This window comes from Esox lucius, chromosome 17, assembly GCF_011004845.1.
Source record: "Esox lucius isolate fEsoLuc1 chromosome 17, fEsoLuc1.pri, whole genome shotgun sequence".
In the NCBI taxonomy this organism is placed as follows: domain Eukaryota; kingdom Metazoa; phylum Chordata; class Actinopteri; order Esociformes; family Esocidae; genus Esox; species Esox lucius.
The window spans coordinates 16,364,762-16,391,668 of NC_047585.1; the positions used below are offsets into that span (position 1 = coordinate 16,364,762).

A 26,907-nucleotide genomic window follows, 5' to 3' on the forward strand; every position below is an offset into this window, starting at 1 on the left:
TCAGGTTTAGGGTTAAGGTTACAACTGAGGTAAGGTGTTGGTAGTTAGGTTTATGGTTAAGGTTAATGGGAATGGGAATAATTGTTTTGTTTGTCCCCACTATGATAGTAAAACCTAATGTGTGTTCACATTTGTTTTTTAGGTCCTTAAAACATGGTCTAAATGTTTCAATACAATTAATCTCCACACATAGCTAGGAGTATAGATGGATATTCCTTTGTTTTGGGAATAATAATGCACAATTTTTTTTTTATTTTCAATTGGCAGTGGGATTCAAATCTATGATCTTCTTTTTTGGATCCATGGAATTAGTCAATTGCACCACCAGGATGGAGCTAGCATAACACTAACACACATAGTAATTCATTTAATGTACTAACATAAAGCCATTTAAAAGGTAAAAAGGGACTCATTAAGATCAGGTGTGGCCAATTAGTGGGAGTGGCCAACACATCTAAAAACATTTAACTTGATAGAGGACACTATGCTGAGAAAGAAATGTGTTCCTAAGCATTCTAGTCCTCTGAAAATGTTGTGATCTTTATGGAATTATTCCTTAACTTTCTCAGAACCATGAGGAAATCCATTGGAAGTGTTATGCTGAAGTACTGAAATGAACAAAGACAAATCGTATACTCAATTCACCACCGCGATACCTTATCATGTTTGAAAGATTTTTAAGAATGTGAGATTTGTTTCACACATAATTATCAAGAAGGAGCATGGGAAGGTTTTTTGAGTGACTAGTATGTCACTGTGTGTTTTAATGGGCAAGCAAGAGCGCTAAAACTGTACGTTTTCTGCAATATTGGACCCTAATTCTGACTAGTTTGTGAAGTTTTTGTGGAGCAAACAGCGGTGTATTAAAAATAACTAACAATCAGTTGTAGTTAAAAGTTAAGAAAGCATTAATTATTTTTTTCTACTGGGAAATGTGGATTTATTTTCGAAATAATGCAAACATATGGCTAGCTAAAACTGCTGTTGATTCTCAGCCTCGCTTGATTAAAAACTGTACCTGTGGGAATTTACTTTATCTGTCCCTAGCAATCGACAGTAAAATGTATATCCTACTGCTTTTTAAACATGGTTACTTGGCAATAATTCTGACTATTATCTAAACATGTAGTACAACAAATGGTAGCATCCTCCATTGAACAAGCAGATTTAGTGGAAAGATGAAGACATTAATTTGCTGATAAAAATAAAATTATAATTTGAAAAATATATTTCTGCTGGATAACATGTGTTAATGTTCCAGTTTTTGCCAAGTCACAACAGAGGTATAGCCCAGTCAGGATATTTGGCCTGCTATTCCTGTCATCTTGATGGGCCTTATGTATATATTTTGCCATAAAACATGATACTTCCTTCAGGTCTCCCTTGTGACTAGATCGTGTTGGTTCTCGAAAATCACAATTCTGCGGCTTGTTTGCACGCGCTATTCATCGCATCCAAGGTCGGACGTCGGCTAATATATCAGCCTTTAATTTGGCACGGGAAGCTGATCTTGTTTTACCAGCGTGCCTGGCGGTTGGACGTGTAACAAGCAGCCAGCAGAACTTGAAAGGAATAGCATTGAAGACGGCACACTGGTGGGTAACAGAATCTGGGCTGGGCTCAAGGCTCTGTTTAGGGTTATGCCGTAGCCCGCCAACATGCAGCGGTGCTGACTGCATCAACGTCTCCCAGAGCCCAGGCTCGTAAACACTAATAGTGAAGCTCAGGCTTTTGGAATTCTGTTTGCATGTGAGTCTGCCAGAACGCCGTCCAGGAGGTCCCTGGTTGGGGATTATGGAATGCGATGTCCACATCCCCGATATTTAGACTTGGGAACCTGCAGGTGGCACGGACTCTGTGTTCAGCCCGGATCTGTTCATTTACCCACCGCGGGTTGTGTGTAGATGAAGGGTAGGACGAGAAGAAGAATTCTAGTCTGCTTTAATGCTGCTTGCCACTTCGGGGGAAGAGCATTAGTTTTCCTGTTTGAATGTCGTTTCTTAGTGTGTGTGGTTAACTGCTCTGGGTTTCTTTCGGGGGCTAGTTGTTTGTTTACAGCGTACGTTCCTCATGAGTGGTGTGCTGTTGGAGTCCTAACATCCTGCATGTGACATGGGGTTTTAATTATGCAGGCTGTGTGTGTGTGTGTGTGTGTACACACATAAGCAGTCTTAAAGGTCCACATTCATTCATCCAGTGGGACCTAGCCATGCGGTACCAAGCAGCTCTCAGCCAGACCAGCTCTCTGCAACAGAGCGGCTGTTGTGCTGCCTGACTGGAGCAGCATCAGCTCCCCTGGGAAAGACGTGAGAAATGCTTTCAGAGAGCCTGTTAAGTACATTTCTGTGGAGGACTTAATGCAAGGACCAAGCCTGGGTACGGGCGGTGTAATATCAATCAGCAGGAATCTGAACTGTGGACGGATGATCTTTATTCCAGTGAAATGGCTCCGACCTCCCTGAATTGGACCAGGTTTTAAACCCACTGTGTTCCTGCTGTCTGTCCTGTCAAAGGAGCGAACCTTCTCACTGGTCGGACACATTTACTCACGTACCCAGGGGTGGAGTCTGTCGCCCAGGTGGCGCTTGTCTCCCCATCACCTCGTTCACCATCCTGAGGCAGGTGATTGGAGATGAGATGCCTCCATGTGTCAAAGCCCAAACCTATTGCTCCTTCTACAGCACATATTAGGGGCCATAACCTCCACTACAACCCCTCAGGACTTCCCTTAACTTCCATTACTGTCTGAGGGGAGTTGAGCATCTACAGTGATGTATTGCGAGCAGCTTCAATTCACATCTGAGAGCTGTGCCCCAGGCCTCCATCACTGTTCCTCACAGTTTTATGATCCCTTTCTGTTTCCCAGGCCCCTTTTAGACATGATTTCTGTTAATCTCACAAATCCTCAACCGGCCTGAATGGCATAACTCATGGTTCAGGCTGGATTTGGGCTAAACCGGCATCAGAATGCGATATTTTGCTAATGTGTTGAGCAGACATGTTGGACTCATGGGCTGGAGAGTGCATTTGAGACTGAGAGAGAAGTAGAGTGTAAAGCACTGGAGGGGCATACAATCCTAGGTTGTACTGGGAGGGATTTCTGCCTCTTGCCTGCTGTTGCAACACTGTGCATAATAACACAACAGGCCATGATCACTTTTGAAAGTAATGCGTGTACCGTTTACTTAGAATTTCAGATTGTCCCTTTTGTCTTTCCCTTTTGTCATTTATTACGTCTAGCTCATTTTCCACTGGCTTCGGCGATACAAACCAATGTTTCCCGTGCCAACAAAGCCCTTTAAATTGAAAATTGGGAGTGGGGGGAAGTGAGAGGGGGAGGGGGAGGGGAGTTGAGGGTGGGAGGACTCAGTGCAGAGTTGAAGGAGTGCACAGCTGTGTCCACAGCTGTGTCGGGCCATAGCAGGCCCCTCTCTTTATCAGCCTGATTGGTGGCATCTGGCCCCATTGCTTCCTCCTTCGAGTCATCCGGGAGGGAGGGGGGGTTTTGGGGGGGGGCTCTAATAGAGGAGGGTTCTTGCGGGCTGTGATTCGTCGACCTGGATGTGAGGGTTTAGCTAAAGGAAACGTGGCCATGTTTACATTCAGCGGCCAAGGCAAGCCGCCTTTCATGTGCCGTCAGTGTTTCGGCTTAAGGTGAGCGGCACTGACAAACACACCGTCTGGAGTGCAGCACGACTTCTTTAATCACAGTACATTTCCTTTCCTGGTATTCCGTTTCTCCGTTTCCCATTCGTTCGCTGCATCAGAGATTGGCTTGGGACAAAAGCGTCGACAGATTGCTACCATTTACAGCCCTCCCGCCCAGTGACTACCCTAGCAGTTGCTGTCGTTGCAATTATGCTGCTCCACCTCATCAAAATCACACCGACGGATGTCGTGAAGAGGTCAAGGAAATGCAGGCTGGGTGGACGGGAGAATGCTGTCATGGTCAAACAATCTGATCCAGCAATGTGGATCTTCTTCCGATCTGTCATGATTTATGTATTGACCCAGAGTCCGGTCAATCGTCTATTTTAGTTTTTTGGCTGTTTTCCCTGCGTAGCATTTGAGAAAGAGCACACTTCGCACTCTCCCAAGTAGTGATCTGTTTGTATGTACAAACCCATCTAATTATACCATTTCTAAAAGATTAAGTGGGTTCACACCCAAAGATAGTTGCAGGATGGTTTTCTTTATCAAAAATGTATCTGAAAGCAGACACAGCTGCATAACATTCAGGAGTTGTCATTTTCAGATTCTAGATTCCAAATGCTACCACTGATTTCATATAATCTGGTTGCATAGGTAGATACAGAAATCGGTAATGGTATTCACAGTTGTTAAGCTATACAGTTGATTTAGTAAAATTAACATCCTACTCCGATTTGTACCTCAACATAGAATAAATACAAATATATTGAATAGCCTTAATGTAGGCAGTTATGACTGAAGATGTGCAGGTTCACAGAATGCCTGGTAAATGCCTTACTCAGGGACAGAATGCCTTACTCAGGGACTCTGGGACAGAATGCCTAGTAAATACCTTACTCAGGGACAGAATGCCTTACTCAGGGACTCAGGGACAGAATGCCTAGTAAATACCTTACTCAGGGACATAATGCCTTACTCAGGGACTCTGGGACAGAATGCCTAGTAAATACCTTACTCAGGGACAGAATGCCTTACTCAGGGACTCAGGGACAGAATGCCTAGTAAATACCTTACTCAGGGACATAATGCCTTACTCAGGGACTCTGGGACAGAATGCCTAGTAAATACCTTACTCAGGGACAGAATGCCTTACTCAGGGACAGAATGCCTTACTCAGGGACTCAGGGACAGAATGCCTAGTAAATACCTTACTCGGGGACTAAGGGACAGAATGCCTTACTCAGGGACAGAATGCCTTACTCAGGGACTCTGGGACAGAATGCCTAGTAAATACCTTACTCAGGGACTCAGGGACAGAATGCCTTACTCAGGGACTCAGGGACAGAATGCCTAGTAAATACCTTACTCAGGGACAAAATGCCTAGTAAATGCCTTACCCAGGGACTAAGGGACAGAACCAAAGATTTGTTTTGCTAGCTAGTTCTAGGATGTTCATTCACCGGTCAGATGCCCTAAATGTTAGGCCACCTGCCACCTTAAGATATAAGTTAAAGTATATTTAAGCCTCAAAATATGTGCTTCTAGGGTAAAGCTGGCATGTCTCGTGAATAATGATTACCAGTGGATCTAGTCATTAGCTCACTTTCTTTTGTTTGTTCATTTGTTCTTCGTGAAGTTTGTTCTTTCTTTCCTCCTTTCCCTCCCCCTCTCTCTGCATTGCTTTGGGCCCCCACCCCTCCCCCAGAGGAGTCCGCTTCCTGCCATGTCTTCGCTGAAATCAGATCCCAGCCTGGCCCAGGCCTTGTTTTTCTTGGCGCTGGCAGCACACAGACACTCGCTGAGTTCTCTGGAGGCTCCCATGGGTTTCGTTCCCTTCTTTTTCTCCTCCACCTCTGACTCCCCCCCCCCCACACTCTTTCACATATGTTTGTGAGTAAAAGTCCTGGTCTCCAAAAAACGTTTTCCCACTGCAGGAGAGTGCACAGGGCCTGATAAAGATGTGTGAGGTTGTCTGCCATGGAGCTTGATGATGAGGTGAGGCATATTGTGTCCATGGTTCCCCAGCCACGTTGGGCTGAAATGTGAGCCACTTTGGCCAGCACATATTCTAATGACATTTAAACATCTACAGATGCAATTTGAAAGAAAGGAAAAAAAACAGGGTAGCCATGCTTGGGGCTTTTTCTGCTTTACTTTTTGCATCGTTACACTAAGGGCTTGAAATCGTAATTTTGGTGATGTTAACGGATTTCAGTGCGCTTCGCCAACACGACTTAATTGGACCAGGCAGTGCTCTTGGGATTTCGTGTTTTTGTCACGCCCCAGCCCGGGCGAGCCGAGCTCGGCTGAGCGGGAGGAGCGCCAACGTATTGTTTCCCAGCGCTGCTCTGTGGCTGTGGGAACAAGGTTGTAAAGAGGTTTGACTGACAGAAGCGTGCACCCTGGTCAGTCTGAGAGCTGTATTCTGGTGTTTACATGCCTCCGGCCATCACACCACTTTGAGGGCCCGGAGCAGTTAAACTGCTAGTCCGAGTTAGTGCCATGAAACGATGCGCCGTCTCAGGAGGTACAGGCAACAAGGAAAATGGAGTGTGTGTGTGTGTGTTTTTTGCCTTTTCCTGGATGAGCACGCAGTCCCTGCAAGGGTTGGGGTGGGGGGGGGGGGCTGAGCTCATCTGCGACTTTAAACAGTTCCACATTTTCCAAAAGAAACAAAACTAGGCTGTTGCTCAGCATTTTCCTTACTGTGGGAGTGTATACGCAGGCAACAGACGGCCGAGCACTTAAAGGAAGTACCTTATCGCCACACACCGCAAAGACATTAAAATCAAGGCTTTAGGTCATGATTTTGAGTTTGGTTATCCCAGGCTGTTTACTCTGTGCTTCATTTCTCTTTGCTGTTACCTACAGCAGACCTCAAATCAAACCCATATGACAATCCACCAGGCTCCGGGAGTTACTGAGTCGAAAAATGACCCTACGCTTGGCTTTCCATCTCCTCCTCATGCAATGTTTTCCACTGACGATGAAGGCGATGCCATGGAGAGTGAGTGGAGTGAGGAAGGTAACGGAGAGTTTGAGGCCTGCTGTTGCATCACGTCGTCGAATACCCCCCTGATTGAGTCGTCACGCAATTAGTACTGTTTATATGAACAGACAGGGCCCCTGGAAAAAACACCCAGCGCAGGTCAACGACTGCGTCTCACGTCTTAGCTCCAACTGGCCACAAGGTGTGGCGCCACTCATCAAGCCAGGATACAAGTTACATGTTTACTACCACAACCAGCACAGATGCATGTATTCTACCACCAAACCATCATAGATGCATGTATATTACCACACAACCAGCACAGATGCATGCATATTACCACACAACCATCACAGATGCAGGTATATTACCACACAACCATCATAGATGCATGCATATTACCACACAACCATCACAGATGCAGGTATATTACCACACAACCATCATAGATGCAGGCATATTACCACACAACCATCATAGATGCAGGTATATTACCACACAACCATCACAGATGCATGTATATTACCACACAACCATCACAGATGCATGTATATTACCACACAACCATCACAGATGCAGGTATATTACCACACAACCATCATAGATGCAGGCATATTACCACACAACCATCACAGATGCAGGTATATTACCACACAACCATCACAGATGCATGTATATTACCACACAACCATCACAGATGCAGGTATATTACCACACAACCATCACAGATGCAGGTATATTACCACACAACCATCATAGATGCAGGTATATTACCACACAACCATCACAGATGCAGGTATATTACCACACAACCATCATAGATGCAGGTATATTACCACACAACCATCATAGATGCAGGTATATTACCACACAACCATCACAGATGCATGTATATTACCACACAACCATCACAGATGCAGGTATATTACCACACAACCATCACAGATGCATGTATATTACCACACAACCATCACAGATGCAGGTATATTACCACACAACCATCACAGATGCATGTATATTACCACACAACCATCACAGATGCATGTATATTACCACACAACCATCACAGATTCATGTTTACTACCACACAACCATCACAGATTCATGTTTACTACCACACAACCATCAAAGATGCATGTTTACTACCACACAACCATCACAGAAACATGCAGTGTTTTGCAAAGTTGCTGAGAGCTTTGAACATGACAATGCTGTGTTGTTGTTGCAGGGTCATTTTTCTTCCTCCAGCATTCCCGCGGTTATTTATTAGAATCGTGTGATGAGACCGGCGATGCCCCCCCCTCCCCCCAGTGTGTGTCTCTGTAGCTGGGGCCAAATTAAAAGCCCCTGCATTCACATTCAATTAAAAGCTGCCCCCTGTGGACACAGAGAAACAGCTGCATTGCCTCCTCCACTCTGTTGTGTCGTGTCTCGTTCTGAGACAGAAAAAGGCCTCCTCTGCTCGCGCGCACATGCGCTGAGGAGCGGCAGGGTTAAATGAAAACCGAGTCACATGGAAATGTTTACACGAGAGGCGGTGTCCCTGACTTCACTCGTCCTTATCGCGCCTGTGTAATAAGGCACAATTATGGAATAGATAAGACAATGTGGACAACAGGCTAGCGAAGAAAGGAAGTGAGTAATAGCTTGTAAACAGATATGTTATCCCCCATTCTTTGATGCAGAAGACAGAGTAACTCCAAGACAAGAATAAACCCGTACCTAACCGTAATTATGTGTTATTTGTTGATTTGAGGCCAGTCAAAATTTCCACAGTGAAAACAGTGAGATATATTTCTCCGGCTGCGATGGTGTTGTACTTACGTGTATTAACTAAATGCAGTTAAATGTATAGGAAATTTGAACTTCAGACAGAGAGATGTTCTTGGCTCCTAAAGTTACTGGATTACAGTATGACGTAACGTCTAAGTATACAAACTCTAAACCGCAGTCTTTAAATCACAGGGCAAAGGTCATATGTTCCTTAGCTGGAGCCGTCTACCGTGGTGAGATGGAATGATAATGTAGCCCTGGCAGGAATGATAACGCAGCCCTGGCAGGAATGATAACGCAGCCCTGGCAGGAATGATAACACAGCCCTGGCAGGAATGATAACACAGCCCTGGCAGGAATGATAACTTACTACGGGCAGGAATGATAACTTACCACGGGCAGGAATAATAACGCAGCCCTGGCAGGAATAATAACGCAGCCCTGGCAGGAATAATAACGCAGCCCTGGCAGGAATAATAACGCAGCCCTGGCTGGAATAATAACGCAGCCCTGGCAGGAATAATAACGCAGCCCTGGCTGGAATAATAACGCAGCCCTGGCAGGAATAATAACGCAGCCCTGGCAGGAATAATAACGCAGCCCTGGCAGGAATAATAACGCAGCCCTGGCAGGAATAATAACGCAGCCCTGGCAGGAATAATAACGAAGCCCTGGCAGGAATAATAACACAGCCCTGGCAGGAATGATAACGTAGCCCTGGCAGGAATGATAACGCAGCCATAGCTGGCTGCTCCGAATCGCTGGGAGGAGGAGCGGGGACTGCGATCCAAAATGTAACCTGTGGACAGACTGGTTTCACCAGCCAGAGGCCCGCCTCATTTCAGTCACGCATCAGCATTGGCCGTCGAGGCAGATCTGTCTACTCACGTCTCCTCCTCTCCCTCCATCCTCCCCCTCCTATGATTCCTCCAGCAGGCTCTGAATCAAACACTATGGTGATTTACGCCTGTGGTAATCTCACGTAGTCGGCACACTGTGGCTAAAGCACTCTACCTCACCCTTATCTGACATGTGCGCTGTTCACCTTATGTAAATCAGCTGTGGGATTAGTCCGTTCGTCCGACCTCCCGTCCATGTCATGAAATAGTGTTTGTTTATCTGTAACGTCTGCGCAGTATCTTTGCATAGAAAGCTGCGGCCATGCTCACCGGGTGTCATGTTCTGGTAACAGGATGCACACTATTACAGACGTACGCTCGCTCCCTCGCGCAAGTGGCCTGTACATACCGATAGGAGCCCTAGGGTCAGCTGGAGTCCTCACAGTGAGTCTCACCGTCCGTTTTGTGGTCAACGCCCAGCTGTCTAACCAAGTCACTGACAGGACCTGAACCTGTCGAACTGCGGAGCTCGTTTTGTTTTCCGCCACATCCAAACGAGAAAGGGCTCCACGTAATTGGCGTGGACATTGATTGAAAAGAGAAACACCCTGTCTAAAACAGGGAAGAGCCCCGATGCTCTAACATACATTTTGGTCAAACAGCTAAATGGATGTCTGTGTGTCGGGGTATGTTTGAGCATAGGCCTGTGTGTGGGACCCGGAGCCTGTGCAAAAGGGCGGGTCTCTGGGGGAGATTCTCATCAATGTCAGGCTGCCTGCCCAGCCGAGACCCGCCAGGCACTGTGGTATGAAACAGACAGGTTATGGTGCTGCCACACTCCCCCACCAAATAAGGACAAGCGCTCACCCACTCACCATTCTGAAGAATGGACCCTACAGCCGTCCTGAGAACCTCCAGTACCTCCATGTTAAGTAACATGCACAGTTTTAACGTACTCTTCTCTTCTCTCTCTCCCTTGCAGGTAAGAAAGACTACCCTCTCTTAAAGCCTTTGTGATCTGCCGTGTAAGTAGACTGTCTCAGAGCGGATTCCCCGTTCTCTGCCTTTCACCCATGCAGGTATGTCTGTGATATCCTTTCTGGATACGTGTTGTTTTGACAGCCCCTTGAGTCGGTCTGCTTTTAAGACACCGTGTGAATTGTTAGTGGTGAGCTCACGTTCCCCGCCTCTCCATCCAGTAATCCAGTGTGTCAGTCAAAGCCCTGATTACTGGCACAAGACAACGATATATCCTTTTTCCTCACCATCACACTGCCATGAAGAAAAAAAAAGCAACCATTTACAGCCCGCAATTTAGCGCTCCCTGTATTGGCTTAGTGATAATAGAGACTTAACCTGTATTGACTTACTCCTTTGCATAATCCTGGCTAAAGAGTAACTTCCAGTGTGTCTATGATTACTACAAGGGCAACAGTATCGGGGTAGAAAGACCGGTTGGTTGGTTGACTGGCTGGCTGGCTGGCTGGGGAGCTCTAATCCTGCTGCAGGGGATACTTCGGTCTTCAGGAGGAGGAGGGGGGAGTAAACCTGAGTCTCCTTTGTGGAGAGGGAGGACTTCAAAAGAGAGGAGCGAAGCTAGGCCGTGACGGCAGTGTTTGGGGTGAAAGCAGTAGCCGTGTCGATCAGAGGGGCCCGGGGTCATCCTGGTCACTGGGAGGATTTGGTCTTAGACAGACAGGCCACTCAGAAACACGCAGCTGGACAACACCTCTCCCCAAGACACCCCCCTGTCTCCCTCCATAACGCGGCCTCTTCCTGGGCGTCTGGGGGAAGCAGACGGAGCCATTTAGAGGCTGGTGATGGCAGCACTACTTCTGTTCCAGGTCTGGCTGAGGAACAAAACATGACCAGCACAGTTGAGACAAGGACTCAGTTGGCTTGAAGGGCCAAAGGGACAGTTCTATGATTCCCAGAGTTCATCTCTGATAGACCACTCCAGTTAAGGAAGGCCAGAGAGTCATGATGGTGTTGAATTTGCTTGACGTCAGCATTGTTCCACCGCACATTGCTCTTACTGAATGTCCTGAGAAGAAACAGCTGCGTACTATGGGACAGAGATTATGGTTTAAGAATATTTTTAGGCTGCAGTATTAAACAGTCAAAATCTAATCTGGGTTCTTTATTGGGCCCAGCCAGACGTCCAACGGTTCTGGGGAGTAACATACATCGTGAAGTAGAGACTGACTTTCAATGTTGTTCTTGCTCCAAGCCATTATCCACTTTGTCCAGACCACACATGTTTTAGGACGGATATTTCTGAAGATCTTTCTTGCTCTCTGTCTTTCTTTCTCTTAATCCCCACCACATATTGGAAAGAGAGCGATCACATTCATCGTAAAGGCGTAGTTTTTTTAAACAGCCTATACAAACTTTGGCTAACTTTTGCCACCACTAGTAAAAAAAAAATCTATTTTAGTAATATATAAGCATGGAAATCAAAACATCGCCTAAAATCAACTCCAAATTTGATTTGATGTAAAACTAGCTCACACGCTCCATTAAATTAATATAATTTTATCTGGTGTTTAAGTTTGGATGAGGTTTGAAATAGCTGTTTATAGTAAACTGAACAAGTCTACTTTCAGGATGAGGAATCATCAAACATTACTTTGAAAAAAATGCTCCTTTCTCCTTTAACTGCCCTCAATTTTAGCAGAGCAGAATCCTCCAGCTAAGACTCGTTTAATATTTATAAAATCTCAGATCATATTTGTTTTACTTCATGTTCTGAAATGAATGCCTTTCTTCCCCGACAAGGTCCACATAAACATCGTTGTCAGGCCAACAGAATGTGCAGAACGTTAATTATGTTTATGTAGACCTAGCTAAGTTGTCGATGCAGGGGCTGCTGGGTAGAGGGAGAGTGTGAGGCTACGGATCCCGCTGGCTGCCATGTTTAAACAAACTGTGGTTGTGTGGCTGTAGCCTGGTCGGGAATAGGACAGGTCTTGTAAATATAGGGCCTGTCTGGGCTTGTTTGTTCTGGGGGTTGATGGGTGAGGTCATATTTAGCACAGAACAGAGGCGACTCCATAGTTTTTAAGCCCATTGTGTCCTTTGGGGATCTACTAATGTTTAGTGCAAACATATCTATCTATTTTGGTCTGCAGCGCTTGAGGTAAAGGAACAATGATGAACAATATTGTCTCCTGAGAAGATTCTTTCATCAAGGGTCAAAGCATGTAAATCAATTCAGCCTTGAATTATAAAGTTCCTCACTGCTGTGGCTAGCAGCATTGTAGTTGATTAAAAGTTTCCAGTGGCGTGTGTCCGTGTATCCGTGTCAGTGTGTCCGTGTCAGTGTGTCCATGTCAGTGTGTCCGTGTGTGTGTGTCTGTGTGTCCGTGTCAGTGTGTCCGTGTGTGTCTGTGTGTCCGTGTCTGTGTGTCCGTGTCTGTGTGTCCGTGTCTGTGTGTCTGTGTGTGTGTGTCCGTGTCAGTGTGTCTGTGTGTCCGTGTCTGTGTGTCCTTGTGTCCGTGTGTCAGTGTGTGTGTGTGTCCGTGTCAGTGTGTCAGTGTGTCCATGTCAGTGTGTCAGTGTGTCCATGTCAGTGTGTCTGTGTGTCCGTGTCTGTGTGTCCGTGTCTGTGTGTCTGTGTGTCCGTGTCTGTGTGTCCGTGTCTGTGTGTCTGTGTGTCCGTGTCTGTGTGTCTGTGTGTCCGTGTCTGTGTGTCTGTGTGTCCGTGTCTGTGTGTCCGTGTCTGTGTGTCCGTGTCTGTGTGTCCGTGTCTGTGTGTCTGTGTGTCCGTGTGTCTGTGTCTGTGTGTCCGTGTCTGTGTGTCCGTGTCTGTGTGTCTGTGTGTCTGTGTGTCTGTGTGTCTGTGTGTCCGTGTCTGTGTGTCTGTGTGTCCGTGTCTGTGTGTCCGTGTGTCCGTGTCTGTGTGTCCGTGTCTGTGTGTCTGTGTGTCCGTGTCTGTGTGTCTGTGTGTCCGTTTTCCTGTGTCAGTGTGTCCATGTCCGTGTGTCAGTGTGTCCATGTGTCAGTGTCCGTGTGTCAGTGTCCCTGTGTCCACGTCCGTGTGTCAGTGTGTCCATGTCCGTGTGTCAGTGTGTCCATGTCCGTGTTTCAGTGTGTCCGTGTCAGTGTGTCAGTGTGTCCGTGTATGTGTGTGTGATCTAGGGAAATAGGTTCCAGGCTGCTTTAGAGGCCAACAAGAAGGACGACTAGCCAGTTATCATTTCAGCGGAGGACAAGGATGAGGACGAGACGATGCAGGGAAGATAATGAACCATTTAAGGCCATCTGCTGCCTTCCCACTTTTTATCTTGACTAACCTCCCTTTCTGAGTCCCCCCCCTACTCTTTCTGTCACTCTCCCCCTCTTTTTCTCTTTCTCTCTCTCTCTCTCTCCCTCCCTTTCTGAATCCCTCAGTCTACCGCCAGCCGCGGCACAGATGGCCGTGCCGGGAGGGAGAAGGTCTGATCAGCTGAGTTGATGATGGAGTTAGTCAGGTCACCACAGATTACAGCAGCTCCCACGTTGGCTGAGTAATGTCCCACTGATGGCTGGAATAAGTGAAGCTGAGCCCTGGCATTACTGATGGATAGGAAGTGATGGACAAGGAGTATTTTAGGAAACACCAACAGCGCTGTGAATTGGACCACGGTTCTTATTACACACATTCAACTGTTCATTTGATTATGAAAGTGTAGCGTGACGTCTATGACAACCAACACGAAATACAAGGATGTGTTTTTATTTCGGTTTAAAAGGATGACTTGACATTTTTATTTTTAGACATTCAGAGCTGAAAGAAGTGCCTCAACGCAGAGCAGCATTTAAAAATAAAAAGTAGTCACCCAGAGGTTTGGGTTTTATAGCTGTTCCATTAATAACTCAACTGCCACAGCCGGAGTGAACTGCTCTGAGGAAATAAATCCTCCCCAGAAAACTCTCTATACCACCCGAAACTTCGCTGGGACTGAGATACCAGTGGGTATTCGTTTTACAGATGATTGGGGTTGAAAACACCTCACTTTGCTCTAAATAAGAAATTCAGTCAGTGTATCGGCAGAAAAAATGCTTGAAATCAAGTGAGAGTTGCATTAAAAGATAAGAGGGAGAGAGGAAGTTGATGGAAAAGGGACAGGAGAAGATGGAAGGAGAAGATGGAAGGAGAAGATGGAAGGAGAGAGGGAAGGAGAAAGGGAAGGAGAAAGGGAAGGAGAAAGGGAAGGAGAGAGGGAAGGAGAAGATGGAAGGAGAAGATGGAAGGAGAGATGGAAGGAGAGAGGGAAGGAGAAGATGGAAGGAGAGAGGGAAGGAGAAAGGGAAGGAGAAAGGGAAGGAGAAGATGGAAGGAGAGAGGGAAGGAGAAGATGGAAGGAGAGAGGGAAGGAGAAGATGGAAGGAGAGAGGGAAGGAGAGAGGGAAGGAGAAGATGGAAGGAGAGAGGGAAGGAGAGAGGGAAGGAGAAAGGGAAGGAGAGAGGGAAGGAAGGCAGTGGAGGGGAGGGGAAAGAAAAGTGGGGGTGGGTTGTTTTGAACCAAGAAAGCCTGTCTGTAGTGTATATTGTGCGTGTGTGTGCGTCCGTGTGTGTGCGCACATGTGCGGTGTCACAGTCTGCTTGTTAGTGCAATGTCAGATGTGTCTGTCAGTGACAATCTGCCCTGTTTCCAAGACAAGCCTCCAACCTCGTCTCTGATGATGCATGGTCTACTCCTCAGGTTATTACCTCTCTCCTGCTGCTAGCTTTAGCGCTCCGTTTTTCCTTCTTCAAGCTTTTCAATTACATTTTGAGTTCTGACCCCCCCCCCCTCCTCGGCCCATGGCCTTACCTTTTTCTTTCAACAGCCAGACGCAAAAACAGATTTTCTGTGGGAGTGTGTTATGGTTTTCAACACAGTTTCATTTAAATCCTTACTTAATGTCAATGAGCGTCCCAGGGAGAACTATTTCAGCCAGGTTATCCCTGTCGGTGGAAGAAAAGCTCCGCTCTCCCCTCCATCTCTGAATAATACAACCACCACCACCCCCTCACCCTGTTTGTGAGCCACTTTTTTCAGCCAAGGTCCGCAACCTCCCCGCCTCACATTCTGCCCTTCTAAATACTGCAACTGTTCCAGAGGAGGGGGGGGTCATTAGATTACGGCCCACATCGAGCCCCTGCGCTCCTCTATCACGGTGCGTGTAGCGGCCCGTCGGGGAGAACGGAGCTCCTTACCTTCACAATTCAACGGAAGGACGCCATAAAGTCTGGCCGCTTTGAAAGACAGCGGAGAGAGAGGAGAATCAGACGGAGCCAGAGGGGTGCGTGTTAGGTCGGCCTAATCCCGGGCCTGGCTTTATCTACCTACCGGGCTTTAGGAGTCTGGCTCCGGCTCCTCCGGGGCTCCGCCCTTCCTGGGTAGGAGAGGGCGGGCAGGAGGGGAGGGAGGAGATTAGGAGCGGGAGGGGGTGGCTTTTTATTCAGCCCGACTGATCTGACTTCAAAGGTGGCCGAGGCAGCGCCGGGTATCCTTTCTCTCATTACCAGGAGATTTGTGCTAATCTGCGGGGGCACACCTGACGTCCCCTCAGCTCAGCCGGTAAGGGCTGTGTAATCTGTGCATAAAGGAGGCTTAATCCCGACGTTGGGGCTGCGCACTCCTGCGCCACTACCAGATCCAGGATCAGCTCCAGAGCTTGTTAATTTGTTAATCAGAGTTGGGGTTGGAGCCAGGGCCGCGTGTATCACAGGAAGAGCCAGGTCTTTCACTGGCATCCTAACACACACACACACACACACACACAGGGAGTGAGAGGGAGGCCATGTCAGGCAAACGTTGAGGTTTTAGTGTGCCTACACATAAACGTTCATCGCTTCCCAATAGCTCTGAACCCCCACCCCAGTTGACATCCACAAGGTAATGCATAGGGGTTCATCCAAGATATAGTTGGAAGTGAAGTCCCCATCCACATGTGTCACTACAACGCAATGCCAAACGGAAGTAGGTTCTCCAGTATAGCAGACTTGAGGCCAGTTAATTATTTATTCACTGTGGAGTCCTTAACATTGATCTCCACCTCCTATTATATCTCAACTACCGGCGAGCTCATTGGGTGGCTAATGACGCAAATAATCCATCAACAGCCAATCAGGAGGTGTCCAGTGAAGGAGAGTGGAGCCATCTCAAGCAGTCCCTCAACTTGAGATGGAAGGCATGAAATCTCTACAAGACATTTGATGATTACCTAAATGTGTTTAAGAGTTCATTTCCGTTTTATCGTCAAGTTAAAGAATAATCTTCTAAGAAGTTAAAGAATAACTCGTAATGGATACAGGTTGGTCCGATTTATTAGAGTGCATTGTGTCCTTCTGTTATGTCGTTTGGAGAATGGTAGCGGCAGTGTGCTGTACTGTAGCAAAACTGTATAAAGTTTTATTGCTAATTGGACAGCGTTGCAGGCTTTTTACTGGCACAAAAACAAGAAGACAGACAAGCAGAAAAGCACACAAGTACAAAAGCAGACATTCTTTAGTGTTTTGGCTTTGTAGGCCTTGCAGTTTCATTCCTATTTCCTTTAAGGTTTGTTTCCAGTTTAGTTTGGAGATACTTTAATTTTGTGGTGAGCTGAAGATGTTTTTCCTCGTACCCACATGGATCTGTCTTCAAGGCACATGAGGTCACATTTTAGGAAAGCAGCAGTGGAGACAAAGCCGTGATTAAAGCGAGAAAATGCTCTGTAGCTGTGTAGATGTAGAGAATCCAGCAGCTTGTTACAGTGTCGTCTGACCTTTCCTGCTCTAACTTTCACATTCCAGCGCACAGCTCTCACTCGTTCTGAGATGATTTCCCGGGATGGCCTCTGCGTCGGAACCGATAACGTTGTGAAACGTTTGTCTGGAAAGTGCAGTGTGAACCTCCCTCCGTCCTCCTGCTCCCAAACCTTGCCCTTTAACTTGGCTCTCCTTTTGTTAATTCCTTGGGAATCTGTAGCAGATAAAAATCTGTGTCTGTGTCGGTCGGAGCTTCATCCTCACCCTTCTCCTCCTCCTCTCAGGCTTATTCATCTTCTCGTGACCGCCGGTATAATTACAGCGTCCTCGGCTTAGCCATCACCGGGATGTTCTCTTTACTTTGGGCCTCCTTCCTCTGGCCTCTGTGGCTGAGCTCTCATCCCCCGGAGTGCCGGCCGGGGCAGACGGGCGGTCACCACACTCAACCGAACAGCCGCCGAGACAGCCGCGTGTAGGCCAGCCCCACCTATTCCGGCGCCAGAGACAGACTTGCTTTGCTCTCCTTTGTAGCGGTACATACACAGATGGGCTCTTGCTGAGGACTATACTAATATTTTGCAGTGGTTTAGGGTGTGCGAGGAAGAATGAAGCCATCTCGCTGGGTTGGCATAGTTACCACATGCTGTTCCGTTCACCCCAAGGATGAGTTGGTACGGAGGACCTGTTCTCCCTGAGTGCCACTGCTCTGTAGGAGTCAGAGGAGGGGAGGGCGGGGGAGGTATATGGGGGAGGTGTGCCTGTTCATAAACAGCACGGCCACGGCTTGGGTGCAAGGCTGTCTGTTGGGCCACAGATCCACAGCCTGGTTGGTGGGCTGATGGTGTGGTGGTGTTGGTTTGGTGCAGGGCTCCTCCTGGTTGAAGGGCTGATGGTGTGGTGGTGTTGGTTTGGTGCAGGGCTCCTCCTGGTTGGTGGGCTGATGGTGCGGTGGTGTTGGTTTGGTGCAGGGCTCCTCCTGGTTGGTGGGCTGATGGTGCGGTGGTGTTGGTTTGGGGCAGGGCTCCTCCTGGTTGAAGGGCTGATGGTGCGGTGGTGTTGGTTTGGTGCAGGGCTCCTCCTGGTTGGTGGGCTGATGGTGCGGTGGTGTTGGTTTGGGGCAGGGCTCCTCCTGGTTGGTGGGCTGATGGTGCGGTGGTGTTGGTTTGGTGCAGGGTTCCTCCTGGTTGGTGGGCTGATGGTGCGGTGGTGTTGGTTTGGGGCAGGGCTCCTCCTGGTTGAAGGGCTGATGGTGCGGTGGTGTTGGTTTGGTGCAGGGCTCCTCCTGGTTGGTGGGCTGATGGTGCGGTGGTGTTGGTTTGGTGCAGGGTTCCTCCTGGTTGGTGGGCTGATGGTGCAGTGGTGTTGGTTTGGGGCAGGGCTCCTCCTGGTTGAAGGGCTGATGGTGCGGTGGTGTTGGTTTGGTGCAGGGCTCCTCCTGGTTGAAGGGCTGATGGTGCGGTGGTGTTGGTTTGGTGCAGGGCTCCTCCTGGTTGAAGGGCTGATGGTGCGGTGGTGTTGGTTTGGTGCAGGGTTCTTTCCCACCTGCAACTCTCAGACCCCTGGGCCCAGGCGCTTCCTCCACAGTTTGGTAAAGCGTGAACGAGCCCGTCGTCGGTCTATCTCAGACACAAGTGTTACTCCGTCCCTGCTTCTAACCCTACGGGACCAGCAATGAGGCTTTAAATATCCAACTCTGTTTACTCTCTCCCGCCCTCTCATGTCTTTCCACCTCTCTCTCTCTCTCTCGTAATGAAGGATGGCAGACACATTTGTCGGCAACATCTGCGCAGGGACAGAGCTGAGGTGTTAAGAGGAGTTCCTTGTAGTCTATTTGTTTGTCTGTGTCTTTCTGCTGAGTAGTGGCATGTAATGCTGCTGAGATGCAAATTTCATGCATGAATCCTATCTAATGCTGCGCTCTGTCTTTGTAGTTCTGTTGCTGTGCCCCTTTCCTCTCTCCGCGCTGCTCTTGTTTTTGGATAGGCTCTCTCAAGTTATTCCATATACGTGTGATCAGAGCATATGTTCGCTGTAGATGATGTGTGAGTCGAGGCTAGGAGGCAAGTTTGAGGTGAAGCACAGGCGGAAGGATTTCTCACAAATATTTTCACAAGTGAGAGGGGATTTACACGCTTTTCTGCCAGCTGTGGCAGTAGCATAAAACATTTATACGCTCTGAAAAATTGCATGTGTAACCGAAGCTGTCGTCTGTTAAATGGAGGCTCGGTTCGACCTATGTCTCGAGCCGTGTGTTTTTCACAAGAACGTTTTTTTTTTATACGAAGGAAAACTGGGCTGTTTGTGTTTGAGGATAATTCTTGACATCAGTCCAGCCAGTGTGGAGCGATGGACCGCGGGCGTCTGAGGAGGACTGGAGAGCCCCCTAGTGGCCACAGCCTGCACTCACAGCCTGTTCTCCAAGGACTCCACTACGGCCACTGTACATCTGCATTTACATACGAGTCATTTGTTAGACACTCCTATCCAGAGTCACTTACAATAAGCGCGTTCATCCAAAGGGCCACAATACCCAGTTGTTGTATGTATGTACATTGATAAAGTAGCCGTCTGCAAAGTTAGTGCTCGGCAGACGAAAAGGTAAAATGATCTACTATAAAAGGTGTGAATTAATTATATCCAAGACTTGCTTTTGGGTGCTTCTTTTCTCTCCATTAGGTCGAGTCTTGATTCTTTTTACGTTAGTTTGACTGTTGTCTGCTTGAGATGTTTGAGAATCAGCTGACTCACTCACTCTGCATGTATTGTGCTTAGTTCATTTAACACGCTTGTATTTATCTCTCGCCACATGAGCACATAACAAGGTATGATTTATGACCGCTGTGAAAGCTATAATTTAATAGTTTGTCTTCAGTAGGTGCTTGAGACGCTGCTGTCAAATCATGTTGGAAACAAACGCATGCTTTTGTTTGGGATCCTCCCACCAGCCAGCGCCTTGCCTCTCCAGAAGGCACTGTTCATTTTGGCAGCTCTTTTAGTTGTTTTTTTGCTTGTTATTGTCAGTCTGCTAAAACTCTGGCTGCCAGTCCGGCTGTTAGAGGACAAGGCTATCCGAATGTGCACATGATGGATGTTAGCCTCTGAGGTATTCATTCATAGCAAAGAATTCGGTGTAACATTCCATTTAATCCCATTTCAGTAAAAGCATTTGTTCCTAGGAAATAATGAACGTTCATGCAACAACTTATTTCAGTCATGTGCACATTAAAAGGCCTGATTCAATTTCAGCTGGCCTGTTAGTGAAATTATAATAAAAAAGGCAAAAATACCTGCCAAGGGGCCATTTGCCTGGTTCTGTCATGACGAAGCAGGCCAGAATATATTAGATCACCTCATCCGTAGCATCGCGTGATTCATCTGGCGGGCAGCGGACTGGACTTGTTTGTTTCAGAGCTGGTGCCATTCAGGAGGCCCAGTGTTGCGTAGAGGACTGGCTTACCAGAGTCATAGAGCAGGCTAGACAGAGCCGGCAGTACATTAACTGCTCGTAAAACATTTCAACTGCCTTTTACGTGGTATCGCTATTGAGATAGGCAGAGTTAAGGCAGTGTTGTTTACGTCGGTCTACAGGTAGGGTGTAGTCCGCCCAGCCTGACGCCGGCCAGAGGGTCGCCTCCCTCGCGATAAGAGGAGGGCGCGCCGCGCCGTAACTGTTGAGCTGACGTAGGTGGGGTTAGACCAGAGCATGGCCCGTTCAGACGGAGGGGGGCTGTTTGCTTTGCCTCTGCTCCTGCCACACTGTCGTGTTTAGAGGGAATAATAACTACACCGAGAGGACAACCGAGCCGCTCAGTTCAGGCCAGCGCCCTCAAGCATGTTGCACGTCGCGTATCCGTTGACCTGCTGTGAGAACGAGAGGGAGAGTGGAAGGTTGAAGCTCGGAGGTGGACCTTGCTTGATTGCACTCTTTCAGTCCAGAGCGGTCCTACTTAGCGCCCCCCCCCTCCCCCGCGTGAAAGGCTGAGTGAACAATGCCCGACCAAGGTCAACCACAGGTCACGTGCCGCTGATGTCCTCTTGGGCGACCTCTCTGCACTGACTTTAAGAACAGGCTGAAAAAGTGTTTGCTCCCGTTTCTGCCGGATGCTCTCTCTTTCTGGCCACGCGCTGGTGTAGAATATACAACTGGTTTGAAACATGTCTATTTCTCTCGTGCTGAGACCGTTTGTTCAGAGTACTCTGAAGACATTTAGTCAAGGAAATATTGGGGAACATGTTTTATCGCAAGAGTATTTTAGACATTATACACGTTTTCACTGTCTTCAATTTCTTTGAATTTTGCTCTGCTGGCTCCAGATCTTCAGATAGGCAGCCTGACTGAGCTGGCCAAGGAACAGCTGTGGAAACAGCAGATAAGTGAGCTGCAGCAACTAGCGAGGGGGATTTTGTGTTCTGGATCCATGCAGCTCTTTGGAAGTGGACGTTTTCATTTCCTCTGGATGGCGTCGGCTGTTTAAACAGGTGGCGGAGGGACCCCCCCCCATCCAAACCCTCGCCCCCCGGGCCCTAAACACACCGGCTCCACCACGCCGTCCAGTTTGGACTCTCTTCAGCGTCACATTTCCCAGCCGTGAACGCCGACGAGCATAGCAGCGGTAGGCCCCCGTGCACAGAGCCGAGCGGCGCCTTGCCTCACGCTGCACCCCCACCCCTCTCTGCAATTCCTCTCATTCGGAGCCCGTCCGACGCGGCAGGCTTCACACGGAAACGGGCCGACCAGACGCTCCCGGCGCGTTTCCCGGTCCCCTGTTGCTACGGTGCTGTTTCCACTGTGTGCCGCTGGGCCGGGCTTGGACTAAGGACTTGGGATTGCCTATTAGTGGGGAAAGTGAGCATCTGAATGCTGTAATTGCAGGAGGAGGGGGATGTGCGGGACCGTCTGTGTGTTTTGTGCCCCCCCCCACCCCCCGGGGCAGAGATGTGTTGAGTCATACTAGACTGGAGCCATCGCAGCGTGTCTCTCCCTCCTTCTCCACCCACTGCCTACACAACCAGCTGGGCTGCAGAGATACAAACACACACATACAGACATTTTCGTGATGGGAGCAGGATAGGGAGAGGAGTGTGGACGAGGGGAAGGGAGGAGGATGTTGAGGAGGAGAAACAGGGGAGTGTGCTAAGTCTGGGGTGGATTTATGGCTGTAGAATCTAGTGAGTAAATACCATGGCGGCCCTCCTCCCTGCACCTCTCCCAGAGGACAGGGCTCTAGGATTAGGCCGCTCGCTGAAGCTGTTTGCACAGATTCTCAGTGTGGTTCAAAATCTTCCAGGGCAAGACCTGTCTCTCCAACCCTCAACACTTATTTTCAGTCTGTAGATCGACTTTCCTGTCTGTCTGAGTGTCTGTCTGTCAGCCTACCCACATGCCTAAAGGCATGTATGTCTGTGTTTTCCTTCCTCTCTCTGTGTCATTTAGCATCTAGACTTCAAGAAAATTAATTAAGAAATGGTGTTGGTTTGGTGCAGGGTTCCTCCTAGTTGATGGGCTGATGGTGTGGTGGTGTTGGTTTGGTGCAGGGTTTTTATTTCAAATGTGTTGCCATTTGGACTTACTACATAAGCAGAGGAGTTCAGTACATGGCCAGTAGGTGTCACTATGACCTGCAGAATCTGTAGAGACAGAAGCATTTCATTCTGCCCTAATTTAATGTCTTCTCTCTGCCAAATGCTATCTCGTCTGTGCAGAGCACATTTAAAAACATCATTGGGTACTGTAGAAAATTTGCCTAAATGATTTTTTTTTCTTTCTGTCTAAAGGACATAAATTAGTCTGGCAGAATTAAGGCACGAGGGGGTGTGGTAAATGGCCAGTATGGCACTACGAGCTGTTCTTAGGCTTGACGTATCATATCGTGGTGCCTGGACACAGCACCTAGCTGTGGTATATTGGCATTTTACCACAAACACCTGAGATGCCAATTTGCTCTAATAAACCATTTACCAACGCATTTAGAGCAGGAAAAGGTGATGTGGTGTGATATATATGAGACTGTATACCATGGCTATCAGCCAATCAGCGTTAAGGATTCTGATCACCTGGTTTATAATGGACTCTACAGGATGTCAAACAAAATCAGCTTGTAAACAAAGACTTCCATACAAACCAGGAACTATAGAGCACTATTGCACGTACTGTGGCAGACGTAATCTAGTACATTTGTGGAACTGTGACCATGTTGTAATGTTGTAATGCCTTCTCATAACAGCCGCTCTGCCTCAGTTCCCCTCAGAGAACGTGAGGAGCAGCCGTAAGGCACTTTTAACCTCAAATAAATCCTCTTATTGTGGATCGTGACGCATAAACATTTGTTCCTGTGTTTCTCAACGGGTCTGATCTGTTTGCTGGAGTCCTTGACCAGGCATCTATACTCGTCACATTACTTGGCCTTCTGTGAATGGGACTGGAATGAGTCAAATCTGAGAATAGTACTCCAAGCAGAGTCCAGGATGTTGTTTCAAATAAGAAAGGCATATGCCTTTCGAGACATTTAGGTTTGTTTGGATGTGGTGTCTGTTTGTTTTCCTGTCCATGAACATTCCTGCGAAAATGTAGGTATTCTCCCTGGAAAGTTGTCTTTTTGTTACATTTTAGCACCCATGTAAGCTAAATTCTAACCACATTCATTGTTAAAGGTTACCCAATTTAACACACCAAATAAGTACTTACATTTTCCACACTATAAAATAGCATTTGGGTTTATTGCATGAATGGTTTCAAAGTTTTCACTGTGTTAAAACAAACTGTTTTTGTCAGCATTCATAGGTTGGTGTATGCAGATGAGTCTATGCCCAGAGAGTGTGTGTGTCTGTGACAGTCGGAGTGTGTATAGTACATGTGTTGGTGGATGCACTGATGCCCAGAGAGAGTGTGTGTGTCTGTGACAGTCAGAGTGTGTATAGTACATGTGTTGGTGGATGCACTGATGCCCAGAGAGAGTGTGTGTGTCTGTGACAGTCAGAGTGTGTATAGTACATGTGTTGGTGGATGCACTGATGCCCAGAGAGAGTGTGTGTGTCTGTGACAGTCAGAGTGTGTATAGTACATGTGTTGGTGGATGCACTGATGCCCAGAGAGAGTGTGTGTGTCTGTGACAGTCAGAGTGTGTATAGTACATGTGTTGGTGGATGCACTGATGCCCAGAGAGAGTGTGTGTGTCTGTGACAGTCAGAGTGTGTATAGTACATGTGTTGGTGGATGCACTGATGCCCAGAGAGAGTGTGTGTGTCTGTGACAGTCAGAGTGTGTATAGTACATGTGTTGGTGGATGCACTGATGCCCAGAGAGAGTGTGTGTGTCTGTGACAGTCAGAGTGTGTATAGTACATGTGTTGGTGGATGCACTGATGCCCAGAGAGAGTGTGTGTGTCTGTGACAGTCAGAGTGTGTATAGTACATGTGTTGGTGGATGCACTGATGCCCAGAGAGAGTGTGTGTGTCTGTGACAGTCAGAGTGTGTATAGTACATGTGTTGGTGGATGCACTGATGCCCAGAGAGAGTGTGTGTGTCTGTGACAGTCAGAGTGTGTATAGTACATGTGTTGGTGGATGCACTGATGCCCAGAGAGAGTGTGTGTGTCTGTGACAGTCGGAGTGTGTATAGTACATGTGCGTTTCGGCCTGAGGGAGAAAGGCTCAACATGCCAATTGATGATGTAATCAAGAGTTCATCTGTGCCTGCCTGTTGCTTGCTGAGTGACTCCAGTACCACAGCCAACCCCCCCACCACAGGAATTGACTGAGCCCTATCCCCAACTTTTGCCCTCAGCCCTCAGAGCCCATTTGAACTGATAATCTTATTAGCGGAGTGAGCACACTGAGAGAACAAGAGCTGCTACTTCACCCGAGCCCTCAAACTCTGTACCCATCAAGGGCCCGGTTAGAGTCCACTTGATGGATGGGTTGATGGAGTAATCACATTGCACAAACCAAGGCTGGCGGAGCGGCTGGGCTGGCTGAGCGGGAGCCACCGCTGGGGCTGACGCTACACAAGGGCATTCGTTCGTTCTTCAAATGCTTCTACCACTCTAAAAACCCAGGTGTCTTTTGTGTTTATCTTCAAAAGATGGTGAGATTACTTTGAAGCAATTAAACGGCTGTCAGCGATGTTAAGAAGGGACAAGGGAATTCCTGACATTTGGCATTTGCGTTGACTGTTGGCTGAAACGCTTTGGTGGATCTTGATGAAATATTCAAGGCATGTTCATTTCTTTCTAAATGCCTTTTCGTCTCCATATGCCCTTATCTCAGAGAATAAAAGACACAGAGAAACCATGAACGACAGCATGACCTTAACAGAAACATCTTCAGTGGACCATTGTGCTCTTCACAAGAGCTTCTGAACACTTCTGGGATCCAGGTTGCCATAGTGACAGATAATAACAGCGCATGTTTCCTAGGTGACTAGCCCTGGTTGTTCCATGCAGAGTACATACTGTACATAAGCATCATTAAGTCCTCTCAGATACTATTTGCCCCCCCCCGCCCCCCAGTTACTGGTTGAATCCTAAGGTCAACAACTAAGGTCAACAAGGTTAGGATAAGGGGCGATCTAATATCCCATAACTCTTAATACCGCTATTTCACAAGGGCCCGGCTTCCGTGTTCTGTATCAGTGCGAGTGATTAGCAGCACAAATAGATTGCGATCATGGTGAAATATTTACACAATCGTAATGGATTTCACCAAACAACAGCACAAAACAAAACACTGCTGCTTTACTTCGTATTCCTGAATACATATTCCTTGGTTGGTTCCACAGCCACTTAGAATCCCAGAGACACACAACTCAACAATGTGGAAGCAACTAGGTTATCTTTGCCCATACTCTTAATTACTAAAATCCTCTTTCACCCCTATGCTGCAGCCAAGTAGGCGTTTTGGTAGTGGTCTTCTGGGCTCACCTTGAAGCTTGAAGGAATAACCGCAGCATCAAAGCCCCGGGACTTGTTCTTAATGAGAAGCCTTCCAAGTCCATCAAAGACTAATGGCAGTCCTTTGAACCCACCACAGAGCGGTGTGGGGAGAAAGGAGGGGTGGGGTGTTGGGGGGTCAGGTAGCACAGTAGTGGGGTCATCCCAACATTGACGTGTATTACTTGACACGGGGCACAAGGCCGGGAGTTTGATCGTTTGATTTCAGGTCAATTGTGTGGTCAGAAGAACACAAGACTCAGGTCTCAAACACATTGGCATCTTCACAGACCAGCGCCGGCTCTCATTGAAGTACACGTCCATTTTGCCTTTGTGATGTCTTCGCGTCGGAACCTACGGCTCTCGTTGGTGTAGTCGCTCTAGTTGAACAAGGCACTTCCATTACTGTTATCTTGACCACCGATGGTCCTGGATCTGTGACCCCACTGACCCCACTGTCCACGTCCTTTCACTCATTCGCCGGTACACTGAGCTGTGATTGGCACATAATGGAGTCTTGCATCTAACCTTCATCAGGAGAAATTGACCTTTTCATTTGCTTTTCACACGAGTTAGATAAGCCTCTGTGACCCTTCACAGAACACAAAGCCAAGCTTCTGTTATTCCTATCCAGAAATAACCCTCTTTGTACTCAGAAATACTCTCTGAGGACCTGCTGGTGGATACAATGTTTTTGTAAATATTTCTTCCTAGCTGAGGATGCAGTCTCATAAATGGTGATTTGCTGTCTGTAGTATGACTCTGGGTTTAGCTATTGACGGCAGGTTCTAGAAACAGCACTGCAACATCTCCAGTCCACGGTACCGGTCCAAACGTTCTCAGCTGTGTCTCTGTGAGCCAGCTGCTGGGTAACCTGCTGGCAGGGACAGGGCCGTGGCCTCAGACACCTCACCTCACCCCATCCCAGTGACACCCCCCTCGCCAACACAAGCCCACAGAGGACCGCTGTGTCAGGGGCCACGGATTGAGTGACAGGTACAAAGTAAC

General features: G+C 47.8%; 1 protein-coding gene across 2 annotated transcripts in view; it reads left to right on the forward strand.

Annotated features, from left to right (window-relative positions):
* The window catches only part of pdzrn3b (PDZ domain containing RING finger 3b), a 96,617-nt gene that overhangs the window by 42,167 nt on the left and 27,543 nt on the right, over positions 1-26,907 (forward strand). Inside the window, exon 1 of one of the 2 annotated variants that reach the window (XM_010902765.3) lies at positions 10,307-10,331. The exons of the other annotated variant lie outside the window; for it this stretch is intronic. Within the exon in view, the coding sequence (XP_010901067.2) occupies positions 10,326-10,331 (6 nt within the window). The 5' untranslated portion in view covers positions 10,307-10,325. Of the gene's footprint in view, positions 1-10,306; positions 10,332-26,907 lie in introns of those variants that run through there. 2 annotated transcript variants of the gene reach the window in all.